Raw genomic sequence first — 27,307 nt, 5'->3', positions numbered from 1 at the left:
GTAAGGCAACAGGAAAAAAAAAAAACAAACCCAAAACAAAATCAATTAGGGCTGAAGTCATCTCACAAGGGAAATTTCAAGCCCTATATTGCATTGCATTCAGATGCCTACAGTGCTCCTCATGAGCACAGATGCAGCACTAAACTAAGCTGCAGAAACCTTCTTCTAACCTCTGGTAACCAATAAGTGCCTTCCCAGGGGCTCAGCGCACACCACAGGTGCTGCCAGCTTCTCTAGCACACACTCATAGCCCGCAGCCACTGTCAGATGACATTTAGTGCTGGTGGTTCCCCTCCCTCATATAATGCCATACATAGGCAGAGCATTTGCAGAGGTTAACAGCTCAACTTTCAAATCCCAGTCCTGACTTCTCCAGAGGGCGACTTCAGCCCCAGAGCAGGCACAAAGAGCCGGCATTTTTCTCCCAGGCTGCTAATGGGCATCTCTATAGTGGGGAAAAAAATGTGATTCTTTGACTGTGACCTATAGCTCTTGAAAATTTGAAAGAGAAAACCCAGATTCTTCAGTCATTCCTGATTTTGACCTGACAACTGCTTGGTGTAAAACATAAACGGGAAGGCCTCATTTCCAGCTAAATTTCCAACCCGATGATGTAACCCTACTTGCAAGTGGTGGATGCATGTTTGGAGCCAAATCAAAACTCCATAAAATTCATTGTATTTCTCTCAAAATAGTCAATTTGTGCCTCAGTTTTCTTGAGTTAGAGCACACCCAACCTGCGTGTTCTGAAATCTGAACAATATGACCAAAGCTGCACAAGAAACACAGGAACACGGGAAAACAAAGAAATCACAATATTGATTTTTTTTTCTAGAAATATATTTTGTAAGAAACCAATATTAACAATAGGAAGAAATGTTTATTATACAGTATAATTGCTTTAATTCAACTCAGTTCCTTATATAAAAAAAAGCCTGAGGATTTGTACGAAGCCTCAATTCCTACAGATTTGAGTCTGTTGCCTTCTATGATTCCTTCAATGCAGTAGAGCAGGTTTTCCCCTCACCATCCTGACAGCACCCAGACACTCCTAAATCCTCCCTCATCCCTGCCCAGGTGTACTCTAAACATCACCCATCCTATTTGCAGCTCCCTCCTATGTCGTGTTCCCCCCCCCCACCCTCGGGTTCCATCCACCCCCCTCTTTTGGCCAAGCAACTACGCAAGCGACAACCCATGTTGCAGCTAGCTAGGCGCCTCCCTGTATTATTTTGTTGGCTAATATGAACAGTGGCCAGCCACTGACAAATAACATGTAACAGCTGAGTTGTTCTCGGCTGTCTGTTCTCATAAAACCTGTAAGAATATCTCTTAACGCTGCCATTCACCTGCCAAATCTGGCAGAAGGGTGCAGAGTTTTAAAAGCTAAAAGGGGAGACAAGGACAGGCGATGCAACGACATAAGCTTCACTTTTTCAGGAAACTAAGCTAAAAAAGTTGTTACTCAATTGCAGAATTTACAACTTGCAGGTTTTGTTGTGGGGAAAATATGCCTGTTCAGTAATTATAAATACCCCTAATACATTTCTGTGGTGTATTATGCATTCATTTTTTTAAAAAATATGTATTTACTTTTCAGGTAATGCCAGCTTTATAATGCCAATTACCCTCCAGGTTTGAAAGGCACCCAGTGACCAGCATTCTGGTGTAATTATTCGTGACATTGGTGTGATTCCTCCCCTCCCAATAATACTGACAAGTTTAACAGAAATCTATTAAGTTAAAAAGAACAATATATATTACATTTGCTAATTGCAAACAACCTCTTTTAGCTGCGATTTTTCCCATTGGGATTAAAAAGTGCACCAGTTTAACATGTCTGTACATTAAGAACAGTTTAAAACATTAAATATACAAACAGCAAGAGATTTTAAATATTTTGTATCAAATACTATAGGACAATATAATTTACATATTTTTTTTTTTACACAAAACATTACACCTGAAATATAACTTTAGATATCACAGAATATAAAAATACATACTTTTTGTCTAAAAAAAGTCTTTGCAGGTTCTGGCACAATGTAATACTTTAAAGGCACACCGATTTTGGCAGTCTATATTTGCAATTAACTGTGCAACGATAATAAAAATGACCTGTAATTGACCTTTTGGAACTGCAAGGCCAGATGAACTCCCTTGTTCCTGGAATCGCCCTTTTAAGCAGGTTAAAAACCTAAATTGAACCGTTTAGGTGTTCTGCAACTCACTTCTACGGCCTAAGCTCTCCAACACTAATCCAGCAAAGCAAGAACAGGCTTAACTAAGCATGTGAAAAGCCACATCAAATGCAATGGGATTAGTCATACTTTCACAATCTTTGCTGTCTCAGGGTCAAAACGCTCAACCCCAAGCAAAATTGAGCCCTAAATGCAAGTTGGGAGCCAAGTTCTGTCCTGACTTACGTTTGTGCCAAAACTAGTAAGGAGTAGCACAGGTTAAAAAGTCAGGGCAGAACTTGGAAAGAGAAGTTCAATAATATTAATTGCTTTGATTTCAACTACACTGATGTAAAAGTCATAATGACCCTACTGAAGCCAGTGGAGACACACGAAGCAAAACTGCTATAAGACTGAATCAGGAGAACTATGTAATTTTGCCCTTCTGTGCATTTGTGGGACTCTCACTGGAGTCAGCACAGGGCAAAAACGTGTCTTTAGAGATACATGGCTTATACAGATGCAATTGGGTTGCAAAAGATTTTCAGTTCTGCCTTCAAGTTGTTTCTGGACCACTAAAACCCCAAACAATTTTCAGGACACTAAAGAAAGATTCAGTCTAAATCCCTTACTTTAAACGCCCCAAAATAAGTCGCTTCTTGCGACGAATCCAGTAGCAATGGGTTTGATACCTGGATACTTATCATTTCACCAGATTTCAATTTAAAAAAACCTCCGACATTGACAGAATAAAAATGAAATTCTGAATTCCCTGACCAGTATTTGGTGCTTCCTCCCTTCATCAACACATCAGAGCGCCTTATTTTAAGGTTTGTCTTAGTCATATACACCATCAGCTGAAGCCCTCTTTTAGTCAGGTTTCCTGAAGTTTCATGATGTCTAAAACAAATGTTGGCATAAAGGTAGTAAAATCCATCTTGATTAACTATCAGCTTTCCGTCACTGAATGTCATATTCGATAAGTTTGCCTGGCCTTTGTTGTGATGCCAGGATGTGAGGTTCACTTTCCGAGTTCCTGAAGAGAGGGGAGAAAAAAAAATAATTCTTTATAAACATTTAACAAAACGACATTTAGAAAGCATTCCCCAGGTTTTCAGAATCAACAGCAACTACAGTTATATAGGCTAAAGTGAATAGTAGACAGTTATGAGAGAAATTCCTAGGAAATTTCCTTTTTTCATCGTGTACTGCCATATTTGGCTTGCTATTTCAAACTGTCTGCCCTCCCACCAGAACAGCTGCTGGACCATGGTATAAAATGTTTACTTGGCCAATAGTTGATTATGCTACGCCATCATGCAACAAGCTCTGTATAGAAGCTGCATTCCACCTAAAACTCTAGTCAACTAACAAATACTTGAGAGGAATTTGAAAAGTTACTAATAAGAAAACAACAAGTCTCGTTAACAGCCTTTAACCTGTAAATGTTTGCGAGGAATAACAATACAAAATAAAAAACATTAAAATTGTGCATCTTTAGTACTACACAATAAGTTGCCTAGACTTTAGCTAGCACTGCAAGTATTTAAGATGTAACAAACGTTTTTATGCAAAAACAATATTTAGACTTAACCCAGCGCTTGCATATACCAGAATAAGGCTCCACAATCTGGTTGAGTCATATCCTAGATATCTAGGATAGTGACACAGCACAATCCTAATTCTTTGATAATTGTGCACATACATATAGCTGGGCAATTATAACTATTGGGAAGGTGAACTCAGATTCTTCATCCAATATCTAGTAGAAGGTCTTGGAAAAAGAGCTTTAGGAAGACAGATGTGATTCTGGATGCCTTGCTCTTTAATTTCTTTTCTTAATTTTATTTATTTTAAAGTATCTGAAGTTTCAAACTAGAAACAAAGAGCAGATATTCCATGCTTGGACGAGAATAGTCCCCTTCAAGTTGTCTTACACCAGAGCTCCACAAATCAGGAAGGAAAATATTGCTGATATTCTTTTTCTCTCTCTCTCTCTCTCTCTCTCCATAGAACATCATGCATGTGGAAATCAAAGCACATGTGTAAGAGTTACCAAGTCTGTCTATCAAAAAGGACAGATTAACAGAATTAATATATGTAAACAAGCATTACTGAATTCCTTCTAACAGGTACACGTAAGCCTTTTCAGCTCTGCCTGCATGATGGCGGCCTGGTAAACAGGAAGCTGTCCCTTATCTGTTGAGGTGACTGAGTGCTCTGTGAAGAGAATGAAAAGGAGCTGACAGACTGGAGATGTTTTCTTTAGTTTGTCAGCTCAGCACTGTCACTGAAAGCTAACTTTACATATACAGGTACAAATGTCCCCCAGGAACTCTGGCCCGAAAGACACCTCCTGGGTGCTATCATCTTAGAGGTTTCAAGCTAGTCAAATCTCAGATGTTATTTCATGTAGCTCCTGGCCATTAGGAAATGGTCCTTTGGCCATTAGGAAAAGGTTCTTCACTGAGAGCGTGGTCGGTCACTGGAACAGGCTGCCCAGGAAAGTGGTCGTGGGACCAAGGCTGTCAGAGTTCAAGGAGCATCTGGACAATACTCTTAGTCATATGGTTCAGTTCTAGGTAGTTCTGCAAGGAGCAGGGAATTGGACTTAATGATCCTTATGGGTCCTTTCCAACTTGAGATATTCTGTGGTTCTACTACTGAGGCTGTGCTAAGATGTGGCCTGGCGGGAGGTCGGACAGGCACTGAGACACAGCATTTGAGTCTTTCTTGCAAACATGGTCACATTTGACACTTCAGGTTTTGGTGACACAGTGTTAAGAAGCAGCCCGCAACACCAGCCCAGACAAGTATTGCTACTGCAGCAGGTGTATTACATAGGGGTTTATCACAGTATTTTCATTTGAGAAGTATGCCTTGCAGCACACATCCCACACTCCCTTCCACCTCTCCAGTTTCACCACCATCCCATTATAGCATCCACCTGCCATCTCACAGCTTCTGCCTGCAAAACCAGAGGAATAGGCATAAGTGGGAGAAGATCCAGCCAAGGCCCACGGGCACGCCCACAGAGGAAACAGCACTGCCCTAAGAAAGCCACACAGGTCCTGACCCTTCCTGATACACACAAGCCACTAACGCTCTACCACTTATTCAGTGTAATACACAGGGCATAACACAGCAGATGAGAGTTGGCCAGCTCATCCTCCTAACCACTAGCAATTTTCAGCACACAAGACCAACTCCATTTGCTCCCTCTGAGGCACCCACAGCAGTGAGTCCACACTGGCACCAGAAGACCTTACACCTTAGGCTCCCAGTCCATCTAAATGCCTGCTTGGAATATTCACTACATTATTCTCCCAATATCAAATCAAAACAATCTATTCCCACCAAAATTTCCATGGCACACAGCAGGGCCCCTCTCCTCCAAGCATGTATCAAGGCACACCCTAGAACCACCAGTGCTCATAAGCATGCTGGGGAAAAGCTCCAGGTATATTTCATTAGTTAAAAAGATACCTCCTGGATTTGTTTGTGCAGAAAGGCATGAGGGGAAGTAGGGACAGGGGAATTTGAGAGCTATGAGTCTTCCCTAACCACCAAGTGCAAGCAGCTTCTGCACGTGAGAGGAATGCTCTAATAGTAGACCAGAACAAAAGGCTTCTGGCATTCTTCCACAAAGACTTGAGCAAAGCACAGGCCGTCAAAGGCAGATCATAAACAGTCACTCCCCTATGGCACCAGTGCAGCCAGGTAGGAACTATACAAGCAAAATCGTACAGAGAAGCTGTCTTGTGTAGTGCCTCAAAAAAACTTCTGAAAACAGCCAATTAATTGGAAGCAACACTAAGACCTTGAGTCTTTTAGCCTGGAATTATTCACCTGCAAGAGATGCTGAGACAGGTGTACCAGAGTACACCCCTGAAGCACTGGGCATAGCCAAGGAAGTTGTAGAAGTTCTTGTGCACAGTGTTAAGTCTGCCAGAAATACCGCCCCAAGGGGGTTGGGCTACCTTCAAGATGAGGAGGATAGGCAAGAAATCACTGCTTGGATTGGAGGAGAGGCATACCACAGATCTGGGATGGGAACATATGCATATTATGGAATAGAAAGGCAAGTTGTCATGCTGTGACTGACTTGTGGCACGCTGGGTAGTTGCTAGGCAGATTTTATTTACCTGGCAAGTAAATATTTTAGTTGTCAGTCTTAATGAAGTATTAATTTTGAAGAAATCTTCAGTGGGAATGCATTATTCTCTGCTGATGAAGGGGAAAGAGAGAAAATAGGTGCCACAGTCACTTGTAATTGAGATGCTCAGAGCATCAGTGGGTGAAGTTTATTCATGCTGCTTTGGTGTTGAGGGGAATATGCATCATTCATCCAGTCAGGTGGAGGGAAGAGGCCAAGAGATGATGGAAGATAACCCTATCTGTTTTGAGCAGGGGATTAGCCCAGATAACTTCTGGAAGTCCCTTCCAACCAAAATTGTAAAGCTATGATTGTACCAGCTGAGGCAGATGGGCATTTTGCCACAATTCAGAGCTCCAGAAAGGCATGCCACAGCCAGCAGCACAGCATAAAGATGCATAGGTAGGAGCTCTTATATGCAACCTTTAATGGAAGGAGCAAGCAGGCCAGGATCTCAGCACCTGTGGTAGAAATACATCCAAATTTGGAGACACTAAAACCATCAGTACCCCCAAAACATAGGCAGAGGAGAAAAATGGAGCATACAAATGCCTAACCAGCTCTCCATATATCAGAAACTCTGAAACATAACCCAAGCCATGGGACAGTCAGAAATGCTGCAATACAGTATCTTCTGTGATAAAATTTACTGTGGAGCGATGAAGAAAAATAGCACAAGGTAGGTCATGTTGACAGAGAAGGAAGAGGTCAGAGAGATAATAAGATAACCTTCCAGGCACGTAAAAATAATTTTTAAAAAGTCAATATAATACACATTTTTTCTGGTAACTGAAGACAAAAGAAAACAATGTCTTAGCTATTTGTGACCATGAACTAAGACTAATAGAAATGAGTTTCAATAAAATTAATTTGTAAGAAGAAAGATGATGGGAGGGGAACAGAGGAGAAAGTAGCCCTGTCTTGATAATTTGTTTGCATCCTGGTAGCTTTCAGGTATAAATAACGCCTGAGAGAATGACCAAAGCACTATTTGCTCTGAAACACTGTTCTGGAGGCAAAGGGCAGCTAAGCTGAACCTTTAGCTGTAAATAGCTCAGAATACTAGTGTTTCCTTAGACAGCTAAAGGTATCAATTCACATCCCAAATTATATATTTAACATTTACATTTATTTCTGTCTATGATTTTCTCCTTTAACTGTGACTAATTTCTGTAATCAATGTATAAACCAAAATTCACTGTTTTGATTTAAAACCTGTGTAGCATTTATAGCGTGCTCTGGTTAAAAGCAACCAGCAAGCGTCCAGCTTTAACCTAAGGCAGCAAACCTAAAAAATACACACAGCAAGCCAAACCACTATGGCTTCTGCAGCCAAATGATGGGTGGGGACACCAAGACCTGGGGAAGGGTTATTTTGCCCCCTCCCTCACACTCCCCCCAGCTGCAAAAGTCCATTTGGGGCTTGATATTATCATGAACCAGGTAAAACAAAAACATTCCCTCACAGACACTGCTCAGTGCCCCTTCATGAAGGGTGTTCAGTGGCAAACTACTTAAAATCCTGATTGACAGTGATGAAGACTGTTTTGTTTTTTTCTGACATTGTTTATTTTGCATCAGAGTGATGACAGTAGAGAACCTTAAAATACTAAGAACAGATCTGTCCAGACTCACGGATGGCATAAAACCATTTAAAAGGATTTCAGACATGTAGGGTAAGGAATCAGGGGAAGAAAACAGAAGTTGCCATTTGCAGTCAGAGCAACCAGGAAGGGAGAGGAAAATCTCCTCATGACCCTCAGGCAAATCTTCATCCTTTATGCCTCTCATTAACCTCTCTGCCACCCAGCCAAGTGGGTACTGCCTCATACCAGTGAGCATGATACTAAAATGCCTCACAAGCAGTAAGTTCAGGGTTTCAGCTCCCCATAAGGATGCAGCCCCTCACTGCTGCAGTGCCCACAAGGGCCGCAGAAGCTGTGCTCATGATTAACATCCTGACAATGCTCTTCCAAAAACAGGCAGAAGCCATATGTGCCATTTCAGGAGGGAGTTGATCTGCTCCAAGGGGTAACAAAGCAGCTTGTTGTCACAGGCACTGTATTTCTGAGAGTTCCTGCAGCCTGGGCTGTTAAGAAAAAAGTTGACAGCAAGAGCAATGCCTCCTTGCCATTACACACAGATGTGCTACGTCACTCCTTACATGGTTAATCCAGTGACGCACAGCAGTAAAAATTACCAGCAGCTAGCCCTGACAAAAATACAGTTAACAGCAACATCCAGGTAGACAGTAAATAAATTCCCCACAGGAAAAGGTGGATTTCACAAAATGTGACACTGACACACTCCACTTCTGTAGATATACGTGATCTGTCTCTATGCTTAGCAAATTAACCGAATCCTTCCAAAGACAAAATGCTAAGACAGGTTTACTGATACTGCATCTTCTGCTACTGACCAATGTCAAAAGCCAAAATCTGACTGAAACAGAAGCTTGTCAGGAGGCATCTGATCTAATAAGAAAGCTTGTAGAAGTTCTGACTGCCATCTGACAAGCTGCTTAAGCTCTCTGCTCATAAAGTTGTGGCTCTTGGCAATGCCAATGCACTTGAAGTAAAAAAGAACTCTCTCCCTCCAGGCAAGAAATTAAGCCCATGGGTAGAGAAGTGCTTTGTCTTTAAATAGAGCAAGATCAAGGTATTACTATGCAGACTCCTGAAATCTCAGGTTTCAAGTCTCAACACATCATTCCCCTTTGGTTTGGCTATATAAAATACAAAAGCAATGCACACAGTTAATTAACAAGTAGTTCAGCACTGCAGAATGTATACATCGTCAGATGAAGAAGACAGTGGTGAGCAATGCCCGCTCCTATCTTGAGACCCTCTGTGTGATAGCTTCAGAATAAACTCTGGTTTACTTCTACCACACCAATGACAACTGTTGTGCTGAGAATACAGAGCAAAAAAATCTCAGCTGACAGTGCCCAGGGCAAAAAAGGAAACAGTACTGAGATATATTAAAATTGCAGGAATGAATCTTTCCCTCTGGAGAGTGTTCCAAGGCAGATTCACGTCTTGTTCCCTCATATTGTACTAGCAAGAATGTTCCCAAAGTCATCTAAAGATACTTGTGGGTAGAGAATAAGAGCTCTGGCAAGATAAAAGAGTGCTCTCCTCTTACCATAGGGGCAGATAAAAACCACAGGAACATTTTTCCCCCCTACTCAATAGCTCAGAAACATACATGCAATATAATAATGAATGGAACATGACAAAACCTTTTCAACATGCCATTAGCGAAAGGAAACACTTGCTATAAATTCAGCCCTATGCTACGAGAGTGCAATGTACCCGCAGAGGGCAGGGAACTACCAGGCAAGTTACAATAATGTCATTGGGACTGCAGTTCTAGGTTTTCAACACCTCAAAATGAAAGATGTACTTCCTTTATGGCAAGTTCTTACACTGATGGGGGCCTGACATGCATGTGTTGTGTATTCCTGTAAGATTCTCTGCTTCCAGATCAATCCTGAAGACAAATGCTGTGTCACCCAGTAGAGACCCAAAAGGAGACCACACAAAAGGAGTTTGGCTTTAAAGGGTTGAACAGGTAGAGAGGACATTCTTGAATTTTTACAACAGAAAACACCACATTTCTTCATCTGACAACAGGCCAAAGAAAAAAATCTTAGACTTAATGGAAAGGAAACACCTTCCCAACCCGCAAGATCTGGATTCTGGCCAATCTTTTTGCTGGTATAACCTGCGTGTATGTATGCACACATCTGTGTGTATATATAACGATAGCTGATGTCCAGTGTGAGTGAAGAACTCCAGATAGGCCTTACTAGCCAAAGCAAATAAGAAACTTCAGAGAAGAGCATTCAATGCATATCTTCATTCCTCACCTGAAAACAGCACAAAGAGGCAGGCCAAGCCCTCAGAGCTTGATCATGAAAACTGGTCATTTGAAGGAGAGGCCATTCAGTACATAAAACAGACTGATGTAAGATACCCGAGGCAAAAAGGGACCTATCCTCCTGTTAACACTACCCCTGCTGCCTCTGAAATCCTTTAACACATCCAATTTATTCTCATTATCAAAAGCCATTTCTGAAATCCCAGTCTGTTGCTGGTATTGCTGAACTATTTTCATATACTTCAATGTTTAATACATTTATAGTAGCATTGGAAGTATTCACTTAAAACTGAACTTACCAGATGGAATATTCTTATCATCAATAATGAGATGGGCAAAAGGCTGCTTCTCAGGTTTGCTTCTCTTGTACAGATCCATTCCCAATGCCTCCATTGCAGCTAGAGACAAAAGAATTGCATTACCTTAGAAAGACAAGTTTAGTAGAACTAAAATACTACTTATTCATAAACCAGCACCTACCTTTTTCTGGTCTTGGTGGTGCTCTTCCCATGACACGCTGGACTTCCTAAAATGAGAAAGAGCCATTGCTTTGATGTTGTCTTGGTTTTATAATATTGTGTATCGCAGGTAGTTCGTACAACACACTGTGTGTTACGTACATGTGGGGGTTGTTATACCTATAGTATATTCAGATGCCTGTGATACATATTCTCATATTTACATGATGTATAATATGAACACACAGTTTAGCTGCCACAATCAAATTACTTCCTCTGTCCAATACATCTGAAAAAGGTGGATAGGAATGGTGGTGTGTGTGATCACTGCACTATTTATTGAAGTAGCGGTGACAGGAAATTTACAACCTTTCCTGCGTATTGGACTTGGAATATTTCTCTAAGTATAATGAAACAACAACTGCTAAGAATGCATCACATAAAACAATGTAGTTTATGAACTGACCTAATTACTTGGGGTCGAAAGGTAATGGAAGAGGCAGTTCTACATACGGACTAATGTGTAATCACACAACTAAGGAAAGCTAAGCTCTGAATTTCATTTGTGATGAGGTAAATTATGTGGTAAATTAAAACCTCCACCTCTCACACTTGACCACTAACAGGGAAGGTTGCAAGACTGCAAAGCTTTACAGTGAAGGCTCACTTCCAACAAGGTATGCAAGAACCAAAGGATTAAGCATCTTCTGTATCTGTACTGGGACAAATGGACTGGGTGCCAGAGTTTGGAAGTATGCCTTCTTTAAAACTGCAGATGAATTTTAACATGAATGAAAACCATGTTACCCAAAACCAAGAACAGCACAAGTAACAGACATCAGGCACCACAAAAAGTCTTGCTTTTAATAATCCACACCTGTTTTCCTCTTGAGAAAACATACAAACAGCGGTTTTTAAAAATCTAAGCAGCCTGTTCTTGTTACAAGCCTGGACTGAATCTTTGTAATATTAAATTCAGTCCTCAGTTCTGTCCCGTTTCCCCATGAGTCCTCACCTCTGTTTTCTGAAAAAGAGGGGTAATATTCTACTTGCTACTCAGAATACCTCATATCATGGATCCATCAAGATGATGTTTAGTAAAAGGAAACAGGTTGCTGAAGATAGCAAATCATATCTCATCTGCAAAACCTAAGAGTGGTCCTTTGTTTTGTCTTTATGTCACACATATTGCTGTTCATCTGATTCAATACCATGTATATGCAATACGCCTCAGATTTGGCCAGATAAGCAATGTTCCACTGTGATTTCAATCACTGCAGTGTTTTAGAATTTGAAATCCTACTTTGAAAGCACCTAAAGTCCTGCTTCTATGCAATTTTGCAGCCACAGTGAAATTTTAATGCCTTAGCTGGTACATTTATTACTCTCACTTTCCCCTTTCAGTAGGTGTTTAAATGTTAAACCAAAATGAAAAGCCACAGCAGTAATGGAAGTTGTAGTTTGACTATCAAAGCATAATACTTCAGCAGAGATATGCTGATTTTGTAGATAAGAATCATTAAGATGCTTTCTGCTGTAGAAACGAGAAAAGCAGAAGAAACAACTTCAAAAGAAGCAAAACTCATGTCCACCTCCCCCATTTACATTCACTTCCCCTCTCTGATCTTCCTACTTCAATGTCAGTTCTAGGAGCATGAAAACAAAGCTCAATTCTAGGAGCTGCTCACCAGCATCAGCCTCTAGCCACACTTGAGCTCTTTAACTTCATCAGAAGTAGGAAGACAACAAAAAATTGCAAGTACTAGATACTGCAAAAAGTAGCAAAAGCCTCTGAAGAGAGCAGAACTTAAGGTAGAAGAGACTGGGAGATGGACCACACTCAGATTACTGCACCACACCTACTCCCAACCCTTTCCTTAGAAAGAGGAGACTCCTTCGTTTTCTTGCTTTCTTAATGGAAATTTCTCAGATGTGGAGTCTGCTTTTGCATCCTTTCCTTCTGGGGGATGTGATGATGTCCTTGCCTGGACAGCCTACTGGGCAGATACAAAAAGGGCTATGTACATTTTAATCTCCTATTATCTAAACTGGTACTCAAAAAAACCCCCCATGGTTGGTAACTGCACAGCCCTTGGAGTCCCTGAACTGGCCAGTTGGTACCCTCCTCTTAACCTACATTTTTCCTAGGAGTATAGAGTTCTGCTTCTGCACGTTTCCAAAGATGCTCTAGCTTGAGCAGCTGCATACCTCACCTTCTGAGATCTAGCAGTCTGACTCAGCTCATCTGCCATGCGGACACGCTGTGGTCCTCATCAAATGCAGTCTGAGCTACTTTCTAACTGTTGGTGGTGCTGTTCATCTGCAACATCACAACTTGGTAAGCTGAACAGCTACCCAGGAAGTCTTGGGTCCACAATTCTCCTTGTCCCAATGGTCTTGAGCCTACTTCCCTGTATCCTAGGAGCATCTGTCTCTGACAGGAACACTCTCCTGTACTCCTCTTGAAGCTATGTTACTGTTATGCAAGTGGCATTACAATAAAAGGGAGATTATAAGCACAAGCCCAACACTAATGCAGTGAGAAGAGCTGGAGTGGCTCATGTTCATTGACTCTTTTGTGTGCTTTTCATCAGATTAGGAGTGGCTAGCCTGTGGCCAGAAAACAGATATCCTCCATCAGCCAAGTTCTCCAAACACTGGACTAGTGTCAACTGCTTTGCTTGATTCTGAACAGCCCCACAAAATTTTGATATTCCTTTCTGTTCTGTTGCCCAGGCTTCCAAAAGGAAACTGAAATAGATAGACTAGTCTCTAGATAACAGATAGAGCTGTGGCTTTCCTCCTGAAGACTAAGTAGTTCAACACATGTCTTGATTTTTCATGTCATGTTTCTACCGTTCCAAGGTGCTGATACACAGCCTACCTTAGAAAAGCATTTTAGCATGTTTGCTTCTGACCCTGAAGGACTCAAGGACCACATTTTTCAGTGGATGTCTGAATATATACTGATGTCTAAAGATGGCCTCTTAGTGGCATTATAAAAATCCCCTGGTATCCTTAGTGCAAGGAATTAAGAGCTAGGATTTTCCAAATCTTTAAAGTATCAGCTGCATTCTTTAGCACCTGAATGTCTTTCAGCATCTCATACCTAATCACAATATTCACTACCATTAAGAAAGCAGAAACAGCTCAATAGAACCTGTCACTAAGAATGGCATGAGAACTGCTGACAAAATATTACCAGTGACTTCTTTTAAGACTGCCACCCACAGAACCATGTGCGCTCCAAGCTGTTGAGTTATTTTTAGAAACACTATACACAAAAAAAAATCACACCACTCTTAGCCTTACAATAAGCTGTACTTGTACACCTTTGCGTCATTTGCTCACTGCCCACCAAGTCAACTCTGCTGGCCTGCTTCCCACATTCCAGCCTCCTTCATATAGTCACTGTTTAAACAACAGAGAAGCAGCCAGTCACAGAAATGAAAAGTGTATCTTCTTTCACCCCAAAAATTTAAAAGGTATTTGGGAAGCTAGAAAACTTTCACATTTTAAAAGCTAAAATCATGCTTTAAGTGCCCCGAATGTTGGGAACTGCTTTTTCCTCATCCACAGCAGGCTGCAGGGTTTAACCTTCAGCATTTAAGCTTCTTCAAAACAAAAACAACTCTTGCTCTTCAAGTTATGTCCAACGTTGAAGACGAAGAGACAAGGCTACATTTCAACACGTAACATTTGTGAATAGTTTTTCCTCTCCTTTGGCTTTTACAATATCTCATTATCTACTCTGAGCAGCTATAAGTAGCCTTTTGAGACCAATCCAAAGACTACCCCTCTGGACATTCATGTATTGCTTCAGCTGTGATCTTAAAGCTTCTTTATGCAGCTGTTTCTTTACTACCTTAGTGCTTTAAGTCCAGCTAATACCAGGAAGAAGCACCTGATTATCTTGCCGGAAATTCAGCAATTTGAAGAATGCTAATCAGGAAGGAAGTGAAATAGAAAGTACATGAACCAATATTCATCAGAAGATAGAGATCAGCACTACAACCTCTATCCAAATGAGTAGTCTACTGCCTGCAGAAAAAAGCATGTAAGGTTGTAGGATAGAAACTGAAATTTTAACAGCTTACAGCAATCACTTGTGAAACCTTCACTTTGTCCATAACTATGTGCACTTTAAATGTCTGCTAAGTATACAGATCTCTTTACAAGTGCTGCCCTGGAGGTCTAGCAAAGTACTCTGTTGCGATGTGGGAGTCTAGCTTACGCCTGAACTCCCCAAGCTGCTAGAAGCTGCGAGTATTGCCAAGAAAAGTTACTTATGAATTGACCCAAGATATGTTTGTAGTCCTTTCTACTTCAGGCTCATAACAGACTTCATAAGAACTGTGGTTAGTGCATCTGGACTGCCAAAAGGTTTTTAGGGTTATATGCAAAAAAGAATTCAGCAAACAGACAGGCTAGGAAAGTATATTATCTGCCTGCTTGAAAGTTCATATGCAATATTAAAAACATGCTCCCTGCTGAGTAAGCTGCTCCCTAAGCAGTATTTTTATCCCGGAATATGTTAAGGCATTCACCACTAGATTTTTATTTTAAAAATATCTTTAATTACTATTTTTTCAGGAGACAAATGTTTCTATACCAGACCTTGCAGCCCTACTACACTGGTTTTCATAAGAGCACTTTCATTTTTACCATCAATCCCTGCTTTAGATTTAAGCACTAGGTCTACAGGTGTGCAAAGAGAGATGAGAAGCAGTGCAGTAAGCTAAAAGCTGTAACCAGACCATAAACCTGAGCAAAAGCACGTTGTCTATTTTCATTTCCTGAACAGCTTGAATTATGAATGACTAAATATCAAAAAAATCACAAAACTTAAACGGTATTTTGAAGTGTTCCATTTCAGTCACTTAGCACACTGCCAATTCAAATAAGGGTACTGGTTCTTAAGACACACAGAGGCTACATTCTTCAGGAAAGTGAAGGAAGCAGACCATGGGAAACCTTTTTCAAGTCACATTAGCTGCATTCCCCACACAAAGGACTAGCACAAATAGAAGAAAGATTCAGCTGCATCTCTGCCCTTCACTGTAGCAGAGCAATGAAAGGCAGAGCTTACAGAATGTGATAAAGTATAATTTTGCCTTAACACTGTTTCTTTCACTCCTCAGATATACCTAAAAGATGCAAATGTAGCCCCAGGCGTTTTCCTATTTTTCTCTGCATCATCAATATATGATGACAAAGTATCCAGAACACTGACCCAGCTGCTTAATACGTTCTATTGCATTCAAAGGGAATTCGGAGTCTGATTACTTTGGCAAGGGAAATTTTATTGTTCTCAAACTAATGATCATCAGCCAAAAAGTTATCCCTACTCACTACTTATCTTGGCCACGGGCATTGCAGCATTTAACCTCCATCCAGAATGGCAGGATATGCAGCCTCAACTAAAGCCAATGCCTTTGTTGAGTAACCAGCAGTGAATGACCAGAATACAGGGCTTCCCATTCACTTACTGTAACAAGCTCCTTACTCTGGCATGGGAGCTGCATGAATGAGCAGTCTAGTACCAGCACACAGAACACAGAAGTAGGTATAGTGTGAGACAGTCTAAAATGCTGGAGGACAGAACTAATCTTAGAGTTAACCTTTTTTTCCCTTAAGATTTTCAAGGAGGTGGCTAGCAAATAGGACAAGCCATGTACTGCTAAGTTTTTTTAAGTTTTGTTCACAAAAAGATCTGTAAACTCAGGGTACTCCATTAAAAACAAGCATTAGCAGAATTAAAGCACCATATAATTAACTCAAGTACAATTCACTCTGTAAAGCATACGTGAGTTCAGCTCAAATCTCATGTAGCATCCTTTATGAAAAGCTGACAGTCATATGCAGATGTGAAGAAGTAGAAATGGACCTGGTAAGCCAGGAAACCCAAATACCGTAGCAGACTCAGCTTTTAAATAGCGCATAACTATCATGAACACACAAAGAGATCAAAGGCAGTAACTGCACTAAGAGGTGATTGTTACATATATCCAGCTTGCCTAGGCTTCTTCATTAGGGCTGACTTCTTTAGGTGGCTACTTTTGGTATTTGTGTTTGGGAACAAGCTGTCATTCTCAACTGCTAGGCAAAGACTGCCCAATTATCATGTTATGGCAAAGTAGCTCTTCTGCCAGTGTGGGAATGATCTGCCTGGAACAGAGAACTGGCAACATGAGCAAAAAACCAAAAAGCAGATACCATCCCTCATTTTGGGTTGCAGAAAAAGTAGGAAACCAGCAAATGTTACCTCCTCTGTCTTTCAGGCAATATTTTGCTTGTTGATGTTGACTTGGGAGAATCTTGTCAGAGTCAGGAAGATTGCTTTGAAAAACAATGTGGAACTGTCCCTTCTTATGAACATCCAAAGTGTTGGCAAACCTATACAACTATTAGGATAAATGGCTACCATTCAGGCCCATCCCAATGTCAGAATGGCCAATCAACTAACTGCAATCATAGTTTTCTCAGTGCAACTTCAAGTCTTCCCTTCTTTAAAAAAATGTGTTTGAATACAGAATTGGTTAACCACTAACTGGTCCATGGGCAAAAACAATATGATCTTGGATGCAGCTTCAATTATTGTTCAAATACCAGAAAATACTTTCTAGAACTTACCTCCAAATACAGACATTAGAAAAACTATTTTAAGTTCAACAGGAGCAGGAAACAAAGGAACACACAGTCTGTCCACCACTTACCTTCTGCACAGTTCTTTGGAGAGCCTGTTTCATGCTTCTACATGATTCTGGCATTAACTTCGCGTCTTGATTTTCAAAGGATGTATCATGCAAATCTGTATTTTCTTGATGTCCAAGAAGTGTTCTGACACAGTGTGCATGTTCTTTTGAAATTCTAGTAGGGTCCATCTGAAACAAATATATAAGCACAACCATAGTTTAAGTTTTTCTGTCCAAGAGACATTAAGAGCATTCAAGTCTGGGAGAATTTTCAACTGTCTAGAAGTTTGGCACCTAGCTAAGTTTATTACCTACATTTTCATTGTAAACAATTAAGAGAGAAAATTTCCCCACGTGGAGTTTTATTTCACCCAAAAAGTGTGAGAGATAGAAGAATGAATCATCTTCTGAAGCTGCATAATTCATTAGCTCAGACTGGGTATCTGACTTTCAAAAGTTAAAGATAAATCCCACTCTTACAGTAAAATCAATAATCCTGAATTCTTTTACCACCTAGTGCAGTATCAAAATTATTTTAGCAGGCAACATGCACAGCCCTCCTATCTGTAAGCACTATAGTTTGCAAGACAACACACAAATGCCAAGTAGAGGAACATGGGGGAAGTATGTATAACATCTAGTACATCATTTTCAAGAGCAGAAACACAAGAACAGAAGCCAGTTATCACTGAAATCATTTTGTGGGCAAGAGATATTGCTGTGTGAAACAGTCAACAAGTAAGGCAGCACAAATTCAGAACGACCAAAAGATTATAAAACTCTACCACAAAATACCTCTGTTTCATGGGACAAAGACTGGTAAATCTAGAATATCTGCAAGATATTTTTAGCAATCAGTCTCTGTGATTAAATCAATTACACTTCTAAACAGTAAATCTAGAGTTCTCCTGAATTCTATCAGATAAATTGGAAGGATACTCTAAGGATTAGCAGTGTGCCTTGGCAGATTTTAATTGCATAAACATTTTTTAAGGCACTTCACCCTCTCTCCCCACACTCCACATATTTTACACTCGAGGGATATTAACCACTGTCTTTCAGAGATGGTGGTCTAAGATTCTCAGCAGTTGTTCTCAACCGGTATTTATTTCGCTTTTCTTCAGGCTTGAAGAAGGATTTGTGCACTCAAAACCTTGTCTAAGTTCTCTAACTGCATCAGCTGGTCTAATAAGCAACATTTACTTCTCTCTTTCTGCATAAGGCGGAAGGAACACTTTTACCTGACAATTACAAAAGGTAATACATTATTTGTAACCACGTGAGGGAATGCCAAGACATTATGGATGGCACCTGAAGCAGCGTACAGTTTCCTTTAACACAGCACTGAACAAAACAAATAATCAAAAGGAAGTTTTGCAGAATACAAAAGTCAAGAGTGAATCAAACATGTTATATCATTTGTTCACACAAACATGAATTCGACTCCCTAACCCCAAAAAAGGACTAAGTGAGCTTAAAAGCATAAGGTTAAGATTAAAGGTGAATTTAAGTCTATGCCAGCCAGGCAGCCATCCAACAGGCACACACTGCAGAGAAACATTTGTTGCACAGATGGCAACACCAAATGCTGCCTCATCTATCACCATCCTTCTGCTAATGTCGCCAGGTGAAAGCTGTTTGCCTGATTCTTTCAGACCAACATCATCTCTGTGACCTGGTTTAGCTGTCTCAGTTTTCCCTGCAGATTTGGAATGAAACAGGTCAGAAAATCAGAAGATGCCACATCTTCTGATCTTCAGAAGATGACACAACTTTTGAGCAGAGGGGTAGAGATGAGCTATAGAATGGCTTGGAGGCAGTAACATCTTCCTGGTGTGGCCTCACACAGCTGAATCCAAAAGAAAATCTGTGTATAGCCATTACAGCTCTATGAGTTAAGCACTAAAAACTATGCTAATGACTTCTGAAGGCAGCTAGTGCAGCACTGCCCCATTAACTGTTCAAGCTGACCTAAACCAACACCACTTCACTCTCACCTTCTTCACCACAAAAGTTCATTCTTGGTTCTCAATCTCCTCTTTTAAATCAATAACCTGTATGGAATTTTTGCTGATCTAATTTCCTGTAAGATTAACATCCTGAAAGCAACTCACTTCAGGTATCAGACAAGCATCAGAGCCAGTATAGAGACAGGCATATGAATGAAAGAGCAGGAAGGCAGCACTAGCTTTAACGACTAAAGCTGCACCCAAAAAGTGTCTCTCCCAGCATGCTCCACTAGCATCCAGAACTCAGAAAAATCAACTGTAAACTGAAAGAAAAAAAAAAACCGAAATGCAAAATGTTTATCAACAACTGCTAAAAGGCAGTTAATACAGAATGACCTGGGTTGGAAGGTACCTCTGCAGGTCTCTAGTCCAGCCCCCTGCTTGAAGCAGGGCCAACTTGTAACTTAGGTCAGGTTGGTCAAGGCCTTGTCAAGGCAAGCTCTGTAGAATTTCCATGGATGGAGGCTTTCAACCTCTCTGGACAAACTGTTCTACAATGTAACCACTTTTATTGTGCAAAAGCACTAGTTTTGATGTCCAGCTACAGTTCTTGCTGCAATTTATGACTGTGCCTCTTGTTTTTGCTGAGCACTTCTGAAGGGCCTGGCTCCATCTTTAGGTAGCTAAAAACGGTGATTAGCTTCTGCCACCTTAGCCCACCCTTTAGATTCAAATACTCCAGTTCTCCATTTCTGATACACTACAGTCCCTACCCATCACAGTGAACTTCTGCTGGACTGTCTCCAGTTTGTTGATACACCTCTGGTACTGAGGGACTCAAAACAGGACCCATTATTCCAGATGTAGCCTCTTATGTTGGCATTGTTAGAGACCTGAGGGAATTAGGGTCTTCAGCAGGATCTGGATGTCTTGTCTCTTCCCCCCTCCACACACACCATGGGACAGAAGATAGAAAGCCACAGCAAATAACTGCCCATAGATATGAATTTTTATCAGTAACTCTCCTAGTGAGAGACTATTACCCCAGTTTTGGATTTTTTTAAACACAGCTTCTGAAAAGTAGACAAGAAAATTAGGTTTTACAACACAAAAAAAAAAATCATGAAATTTGTAAAAGTCTGAGTGTCCAGCATGACAAATTATGCGTAGCATAGACTTACACCTATTACCCATCAGCAACCAGTTAAATGTGTCACACAACACTGTGCTGAAACAGTAACAGCAGATTGTACAGAAGCACTTACAGGGATTATAGTTTATCTGCTGAAGGCTTAGAACAGAACACCAGCATCTCTGCACCTACAGTTAGAAGATTGAAGACTTAATGGAAACACTAACCAGTAGCTTCAGCGACTTCAACCTGCGCAGCCCATCCTGACAAACTGCAAGTCCCTAGAGGTTTAGCGTTTGACAAGGGGAAACTCTGATCTAGGGACTGGCTAACCCACCCGATTGCCCTTACCTTTTTCAAAGAATCCTACTCTTCACCGTATTTAACTGTGGAAATTAGCTCGCTTGTCTGAAAAGGAATTCTCAGAAATCCTGCATCTTACATGTTTGTAAAGAGCAGGTACTGAACTGCTGTAAAACCAATATTACCAAGCACTGAGACCAAAACACACAGAAAAACTTTCGAGTGTTTCAAGAACAACTTCTAAAAAGCCAGATGAAATACCAGAATGATCTACAGGAATCAGCTTGCTAACTTACAAGGCACAGAAGGTGAGCCTCTGAATAAACAGAGACCTTCAGCATGAAGTCCTAAATATTAAATACCTGGAAGAAAAATCAAAATGCAACCAAAGATATCAGAGAAAGCTTTATAACATGTTAAGTAAGCTAAATGCCCTAGCGAAATTAAACTATTTACATAGAGAGGCATCTAGCTTATTTCTCCTACGTTACTGTTGTGTATACATCCATTGTGTCTGAGCTTGGAGTCATATCAAATCTTATGGTGCCCCTTGATTTTCAGCATCTCGAATCATTTAGTCACATCTCTGGACTCCTTTCACCTAAATCAGGGCAGCCAAAATGAACTCTGGCATTGTGGGTGAGACCAGATGAATTTTCAGAATTAAGAACCAATTTTCTTATGTTAAAAAGATTCATTTTGATTTCAAAAGATACATTCCAGCCAACTTCACCTATTAAATGTCTCAATTATGCAATGTTACAGTATCATATTCTATACTTCCTCCTTACAACAAATGTTTATCATTTATACTTGTGCTAACTTTCAAACTTACGCCAACTTCCAGATCATCAAATACCACTTTGCACTCCATGATCTTTCTCACCTACCAAGAAGGGCTTCTTCCAGGCTTCCAAAAAGTGTGAATGCCCCCCCAGCAACCTGCTGTTAGCCACTGCTCTATCATGCTTACAAAGCTTTAGATGAAGTGTGAAAAGTGATCTTTTAAAGACATATTTTCATTAAAGTCAGAGTACCACAGATGCGTGGAATGACAATAAAAATCTCTCTTCCAGGTCCCCATTTATCCATGTGTGAATTCTTCAGTGTGGTGGAATACTTAACATCTATACAGACTTTTTTTAAATGGGAAAAACAGATAAGCTTGGAGTTCCAGGTTAAACTATAGGAATTTGACATCCAGCCCCCACAGCTGGATTTGAGCACTTCCAGCTTGTTCCACTGCCCTCCAGTTCACTCACTGTTAGACCAAATTCCTACTCTTTTATCATTTAAGTTCATTAAGGAAATGAGCTAGAAAGAAAAGTTTAAAAGAAAAGCTTTTGGAGACTATACTTCAGCATTTACCAGTGAAAGTTAAATAAAACCCTTCGTGCTCTCACCTTGCGCTGTGCATGAGTCTCTATTATGTGACAATCTCCAGCTGCTCCAAGCATCTAACTAAATTTTCATGGCATTTTCATTGATCATAAGCAAATATTCCTCATGAAGTAGAAGCAAAATAAACACTTAAGACCGATACATTTTAGTGTTTAATTTCCTGGATTCAGTACATTGCACAAGATGGTCCAAAAAAACACCAGAACATCTTAATGTTTTTATATTTCAGAACACTCATAGCAGAATACTGGTAAAATTCAGTTCCTAGCTTTTTCCTTCTTTTTAGATATACCAGCTCATTGTCTCATTTGCATTGCGCTGCATTACTTCTTGGCCACAAACATGTGTTTACCCGTGAAAATCTAGTGTCAGTCTTAGTTATGTGTCTTGTGAAATTCCAAATGCTCAAGCCACAAAATAAACGAAACCAAGGAAAAACCAAAACCTCAACTATTGTCTCAGCTCATATTGTGTCATGATCTAGCCCAGTATTATGCAAATACAGACAAAATGTGTATGGTAAAACTGAGTCAGAGTTTACTAAGCCTCTTAGGTAGACTTTAAAAGTGGTTGTAAAACATATAATTTCTTAATATTAGCCTACAGAGTCAAATCTTGCTAACTCACATGCAGTTAATTCACCAACCAATTCTTTTGACACAACTTGTACTGTTAACTTCTCATTATTTTAACAAAATACATCACAGTACTTAAATTCTGTTATTAAAGTACAAATTTAGATAGCGGAAATTTGTACTGAAAAGTACAGATTGCGATAGCTTAATACAACTAAATTTGACAGCAATCTTTTCAAAAGAAAGAGGTTGGATCTTGTCCCATATAAACAAAAAAATCTGCAAGACAGTTAAATAAGACTTAACTTCTGCAGGTCCTACTATATTTTTTTCCATCTCTCTTATTTCACAATAGGAAATTGGTGAACAAATAAGGATTACTGTGTCTTATTTTTGTGAATTATGTACTTACTTCGAAAGTACACTTATTATTCTATTTGTCAGTGATGGCAAAGAAGACATTTTCTCCATCAGAATTTTTTCAGGCAATTACTTCAGTCAAGTCTACATCTAGCTACATCGTCTCTTTTAGATGTTTCAGAAGTTCAAGTTCGCAAAGGACTCCATCCAACAGCATTATTCCAAATCTACAGGAACAAGAAACTAGCAAGAGAATTAAGCTGCCAAATGCATAATTACACTCGGACTATGTAATTTTTTTAAATCAAGGAAGCAGAAGAAAAATAGTCATTATGGTAAGAAAGCTCTTTTTACCCTTTGTTAGGCATGTGTGAAGCACCCACATGAAGCTACCAGAAACAGTCCTTAATAAGGCGGGGGTTGGGACGGGAAGGGACAGGACACAAAGATAACGGAAAAATAGCATTTTCAAAAAGTATACTTGGATGAGTTGTTTTGACTGCAATGACTTTCTAGCCTACTAATCAATGTATAGCTGTGCATTTCTATGAGCCATGTTTTGACAAACATGTCTTTTCAAGTTCATGCAGATCCAGAGTGGAAAACATTTCTCTGCCACAGCTGAAGGAGGCATTAATTTATTTCACTGTCAAGCAAACAAGTAGCTTTAAGCTACTTTACAATGAGCCCCAGAAATTAAATGTCACTCTTCTGAAATGTACGCAATACGATTAACTAAGATTGTATTGCTGTTCCATTTTATTTTTGTAAAAATGGCAAACACAAAGCCATTGTCAGTAAGAAAATGTGAATTGGTCTGCACAATAAGTGATCAGCAGCATTACTGTATATTTGATAGTCATTCATCTGTTTAGGTGGGTATACATTTGTCCAACATCTGGTTTCGGAGTGCACTTTGGTAAGAAATGCAGCCTGCTACATGAAGATCAAGCACATCTACCTAGAAAGTAAACCGAAAGAAACAGGTTTCCACTCCCCACTGACTTCAAATGAAAAGTACACACAACAAAGCACCACTTCCATGAAGGCAGCGAGACCTGTATTAACAGAACTAGCATCTGACAAAGAAGCCGAGCAGAAAGCTTAACACTAGCCCTGAGAGAAGCAACCAGCCGGCAGCCCCCCACTTCCTCTGAGACGGCTCAGCTACATGGAGTAAGAGACACAGCGGCAAGCGAATCCAGCCAGCCAAGCCGTTTCCAAGAAGCTGGCTCCTCTTCTCTCTGAAAGCCTAACTGCTCATCACCTCATCTCCCCCACAGCGATACCTCCCCTCTGCTCCTTGCTGCGTTCACCGCTGCCTCTTCCGAAGCATCCCTGGCAGGCGTGCGGCCTGGCGGGCGAGCGGTGGCTCTCTCTCAGAAACCAGCTCCTGAGCAACAGCCCGCGCCGCCGGCATAACGCAGACCCTGCTCCGCGGTGCCCCTGCGCAGCCTGAAGGACAAACGATCCCAAGTGGTGTTGTGTGGTGGCTTTGTTTTGGTTTGGTTTTTTTTACCTAAACACATTTATTTCTCCGGCTGGTGACACATTTATGGCGGCCAAAGACCTCAGCCGCATCAAACCACTCTCCAGTGAGTAACTGAAAGCTGATCGTTAAAAACCAAAACCCCACAAGGCTTCAGGTGAAGGATCTTTAAGCTGCTTCCCTAGTCGGGGACCCCTCGCATCCGACCTGGCTGAGAAACCGTGCACCTCAACACGCACCGTCAGGCCACGGCACCACCCAGAACACCTCGGGCTCAGCAGCTCTAGCCACTCCGGAGTGGCGCAGGCCGGGCAGGGTCCCGGGAGCCCTCCGGCCTGACCCCCTCTCAAAGCTGGGCCAGCTTCAGAGCCTGATGAAGTTGTTCTCTGCCCTTTTTATTAAATTATTCTCCTCAATCCCACCGACGCGAGCACCATCGCCCCTTCCGAAAGGGGTGGGGGTGCGCGGCGGCCGCTCCCGCCCTGCCCGGCCGCTCCCTCACAGGGCGGCTGCCGGCGCCCAGCGCCCGCCGCCAAAGGCGGGAAGGGACCGCGCCGACCCCTTCACCCTCCTCACCCCGCCGCCGTCTCCGGGCGCCGGCAGGGGCGCCGCTTACCTGAGCTCGGAAGTAGAGGAAGAGGGCGACGCTGCAGACCACCTGCCCGAGCCCCAGGAGGGCGAGGGCGGCGAGGAGGGAGCGGGAGGCGGGCGGCGGGTGCGGGTGGGCCGGCAGCGGCTGCGGCGGCGCCGCCGGCGGCGGGGCGCTCTCGTGGGCGGCGCCGCTGCCCAGCTCCTCCGAGCCGCGCAAGTACTTGGTGTAGTCTCGGCTGGCGCGCCGCATCGCGCCGCGGGCAGCTGCGCACCGCTCCCCTCGAACGGCTCCACAGGCGGCCGGCGGCTCGCCTGAGCTCCCCAGCCTCGGCAAACAACCCCACCGCCCCGGCCGGGCACTTCTTATAAACTGGGCGGCCAATCAGCCCCAGGCGGCGTGCCTCTGCCCCCCTCCTCCCCGCCGCTGCTGCTGCCACACACATCACCACCGCCCCCTCCTCGCCTCCCCTCCCCGAGCAGGGACCGGCCCCCGCCGGCCCGCGGCGGGAGGGAGGGAGAGGTGGGTCGGGTCGGGTCGGGTCGGGTCGGGCTGGGCCCGCCCCGCCCCTGCCCCCGGAGCCCCGGCCTCCCTCCACTGCCGGGCCGGTCGCCCAGCGATCGCGGTCAGTGCTGCTCCTCCTCGCGGAGCGAAACTTTCCTCCTCCCCTCCACCATGACTGAACGAAATACAGTCAGCCCTGCCTTGGCCGGGCCGCCGTCCCCAGGTCGCCTCCTCACCCGTGTCCCCGCTCAGGTTTGTGGTGCACCCGGCAGCCGAGGCCTCTCTTAGCCCGTGGTAGCGTCTGGAGGGGCCTTTTCCCCAAAAATCCCCTCGTACCAGAAACCAGTGCACACCCGGGGTGAGCCCTTGGTCATCCCCTGGCCCCTTTTGTGGGTCCAGGTCCTCAGGGGACCAAAGGTTTGCCAACCCTTGCCAATGTCTCCTTCCCTGGAGATATTGAAAACCTGCCTGGATGCGTTCCTGTGCCCCCTGCTCTGGGTGTCCCTGCTCAAGCAGGGGAGCTGGACAAGGTGATCTCCAGAAGTCCCTTCCAACCCCTGCCATTCTGTGATTCTGTGAGCCCCTCCATCTTAACTCACTCCTCACTCAGGCCAGGCTAAAATAAGCACAAACAGCGTTGACTTGCGCTGTCCAAAACAGGCAACACAGTTCAGAGTCCTTTTAAAGGACTGGGGTAAAGAAATGGCAGAAAGCTGTGCTGGCAACTGGCTGATGCTGAAACCAGACCAGAGCCTCCTCACCTCCCCTCGCACAGCAGGTCTGCTACAGAGGCTTTTCCAAATGCTTGGTTAGGAACAACATCTTCCTGTGCTTGCCACTCCTCGGCTTGCATTCAATACCGAAACCTCTTCCTTGTAAAGTCATGCTACAGTTTGTAGGGACTCTTTCTCATGGTCCTCTGGGGGTCCCATTTAGGTCAAGTCTCCCCTTTATATACTTGCTCATTTAGGGTGTGTCTATTTATAGACTTTCCTGCCTCCATGTAGTCTTTCCTTTCTCAGGACTTCCGCTAATCAGTTTATCTAAACTTCTGGAGATGCAACTATCTCTTCAGTAGATCCATCTTATGTGCCTGACTAGTCCACTTTGTGGAAAGCATTCTCCTAAATCTATGAAACTGCTTGTTGCAAAGGCAATGCAGGTATATGAGGTCTGCAGCCCTGTAAAATGCTTTGGGGAAATGGTCCAGACAAAAAAGCGAGTTGAAGTCCGGCTCAGGCTTTGAAGAACATGGGAGAATGACACAGATCCATGTAGGTCATTTTGACTGTAGAAAAACAGTCTAATTTTCAACTCCTGATACATGACAGAATATCCTGTTTAGGTCTGCCTAAGCTAAGAAACTGAGAAACTTTACCTCCCAAAGAGGTTGACTGAACCAGACATGATTACGTGCTCCAACAAATTAAAGGAAACTGTCTGAAATACACCAAACCACCATGCAACAAATTACTATCAAAATAAGCAGATATCATTTAACACTGGACCCAAATAGTGCAATAACAATTACTTCATCAACAATGAGACACATCTGAGAAATGATGGTGAGAGCACCTGCTTCCCAACATCACCCACCAGGAAGTCATGGAGCAATACCCCAACCTTGAATGGCT

General features: G+C 42.3%; 1 protein-coding gene across 1 annotated transcript; it reads right to left on the bottom strand.

Moving 5' to 3' along the window:
• Nucleotides 1-830: 830 nt before the first annotated feature.
• TNFSF11 (TNF superfamily member 11) lies at nucleotides 831-25,545 on the bottom strand. The gene is made up of 5 exons (XM_064440818.1): nucleotides 25,197-25,545; nucleotides 17,393-17,560; nucleotides 10,699-10,744; nucleotides 10,518-10,616; nucleotides 831-3,216 (listed from the first exon to the last, which is right to left on the bottom strand). The coding sequence occupies exons 1-5, from the start codon at nucleotides 25,419-25,421 to the stop codon at nucleotides 2,795-2,797; spliced, it is 960 nt and encodes a 319-aa protein (XP_064296888.1). The 5' UTR covers nucleotides 25,422-25,545; the 3' UTR covers nucleotides 831-2,794.
• Between the last annotated feature and the right edge of the window lie 1,762 nt (nucleotides 25,546-27,307).

The sequence above is a fragment of the Phalacrocorax carbo genome, chromosome 1 (genome assembly GCF_963921805.1).
Source record: "Phalacrocorax carbo chromosome 1, bPhaCar2.1, whole genome shotgun sequence".
Classification (NCBI taxonomy): domain Eukaryota; kingdom Metazoa; phylum Chordata; class Aves; order Suliformes; family Phalacrocoracidae; genus Phalacrocorax; species Phalacrocorax carbo.
The sequence above is the reverse complement of the archived record's forward strand: the minus strand, read 5'-3'. Positions and strand labels throughout refer to the sequence as shown.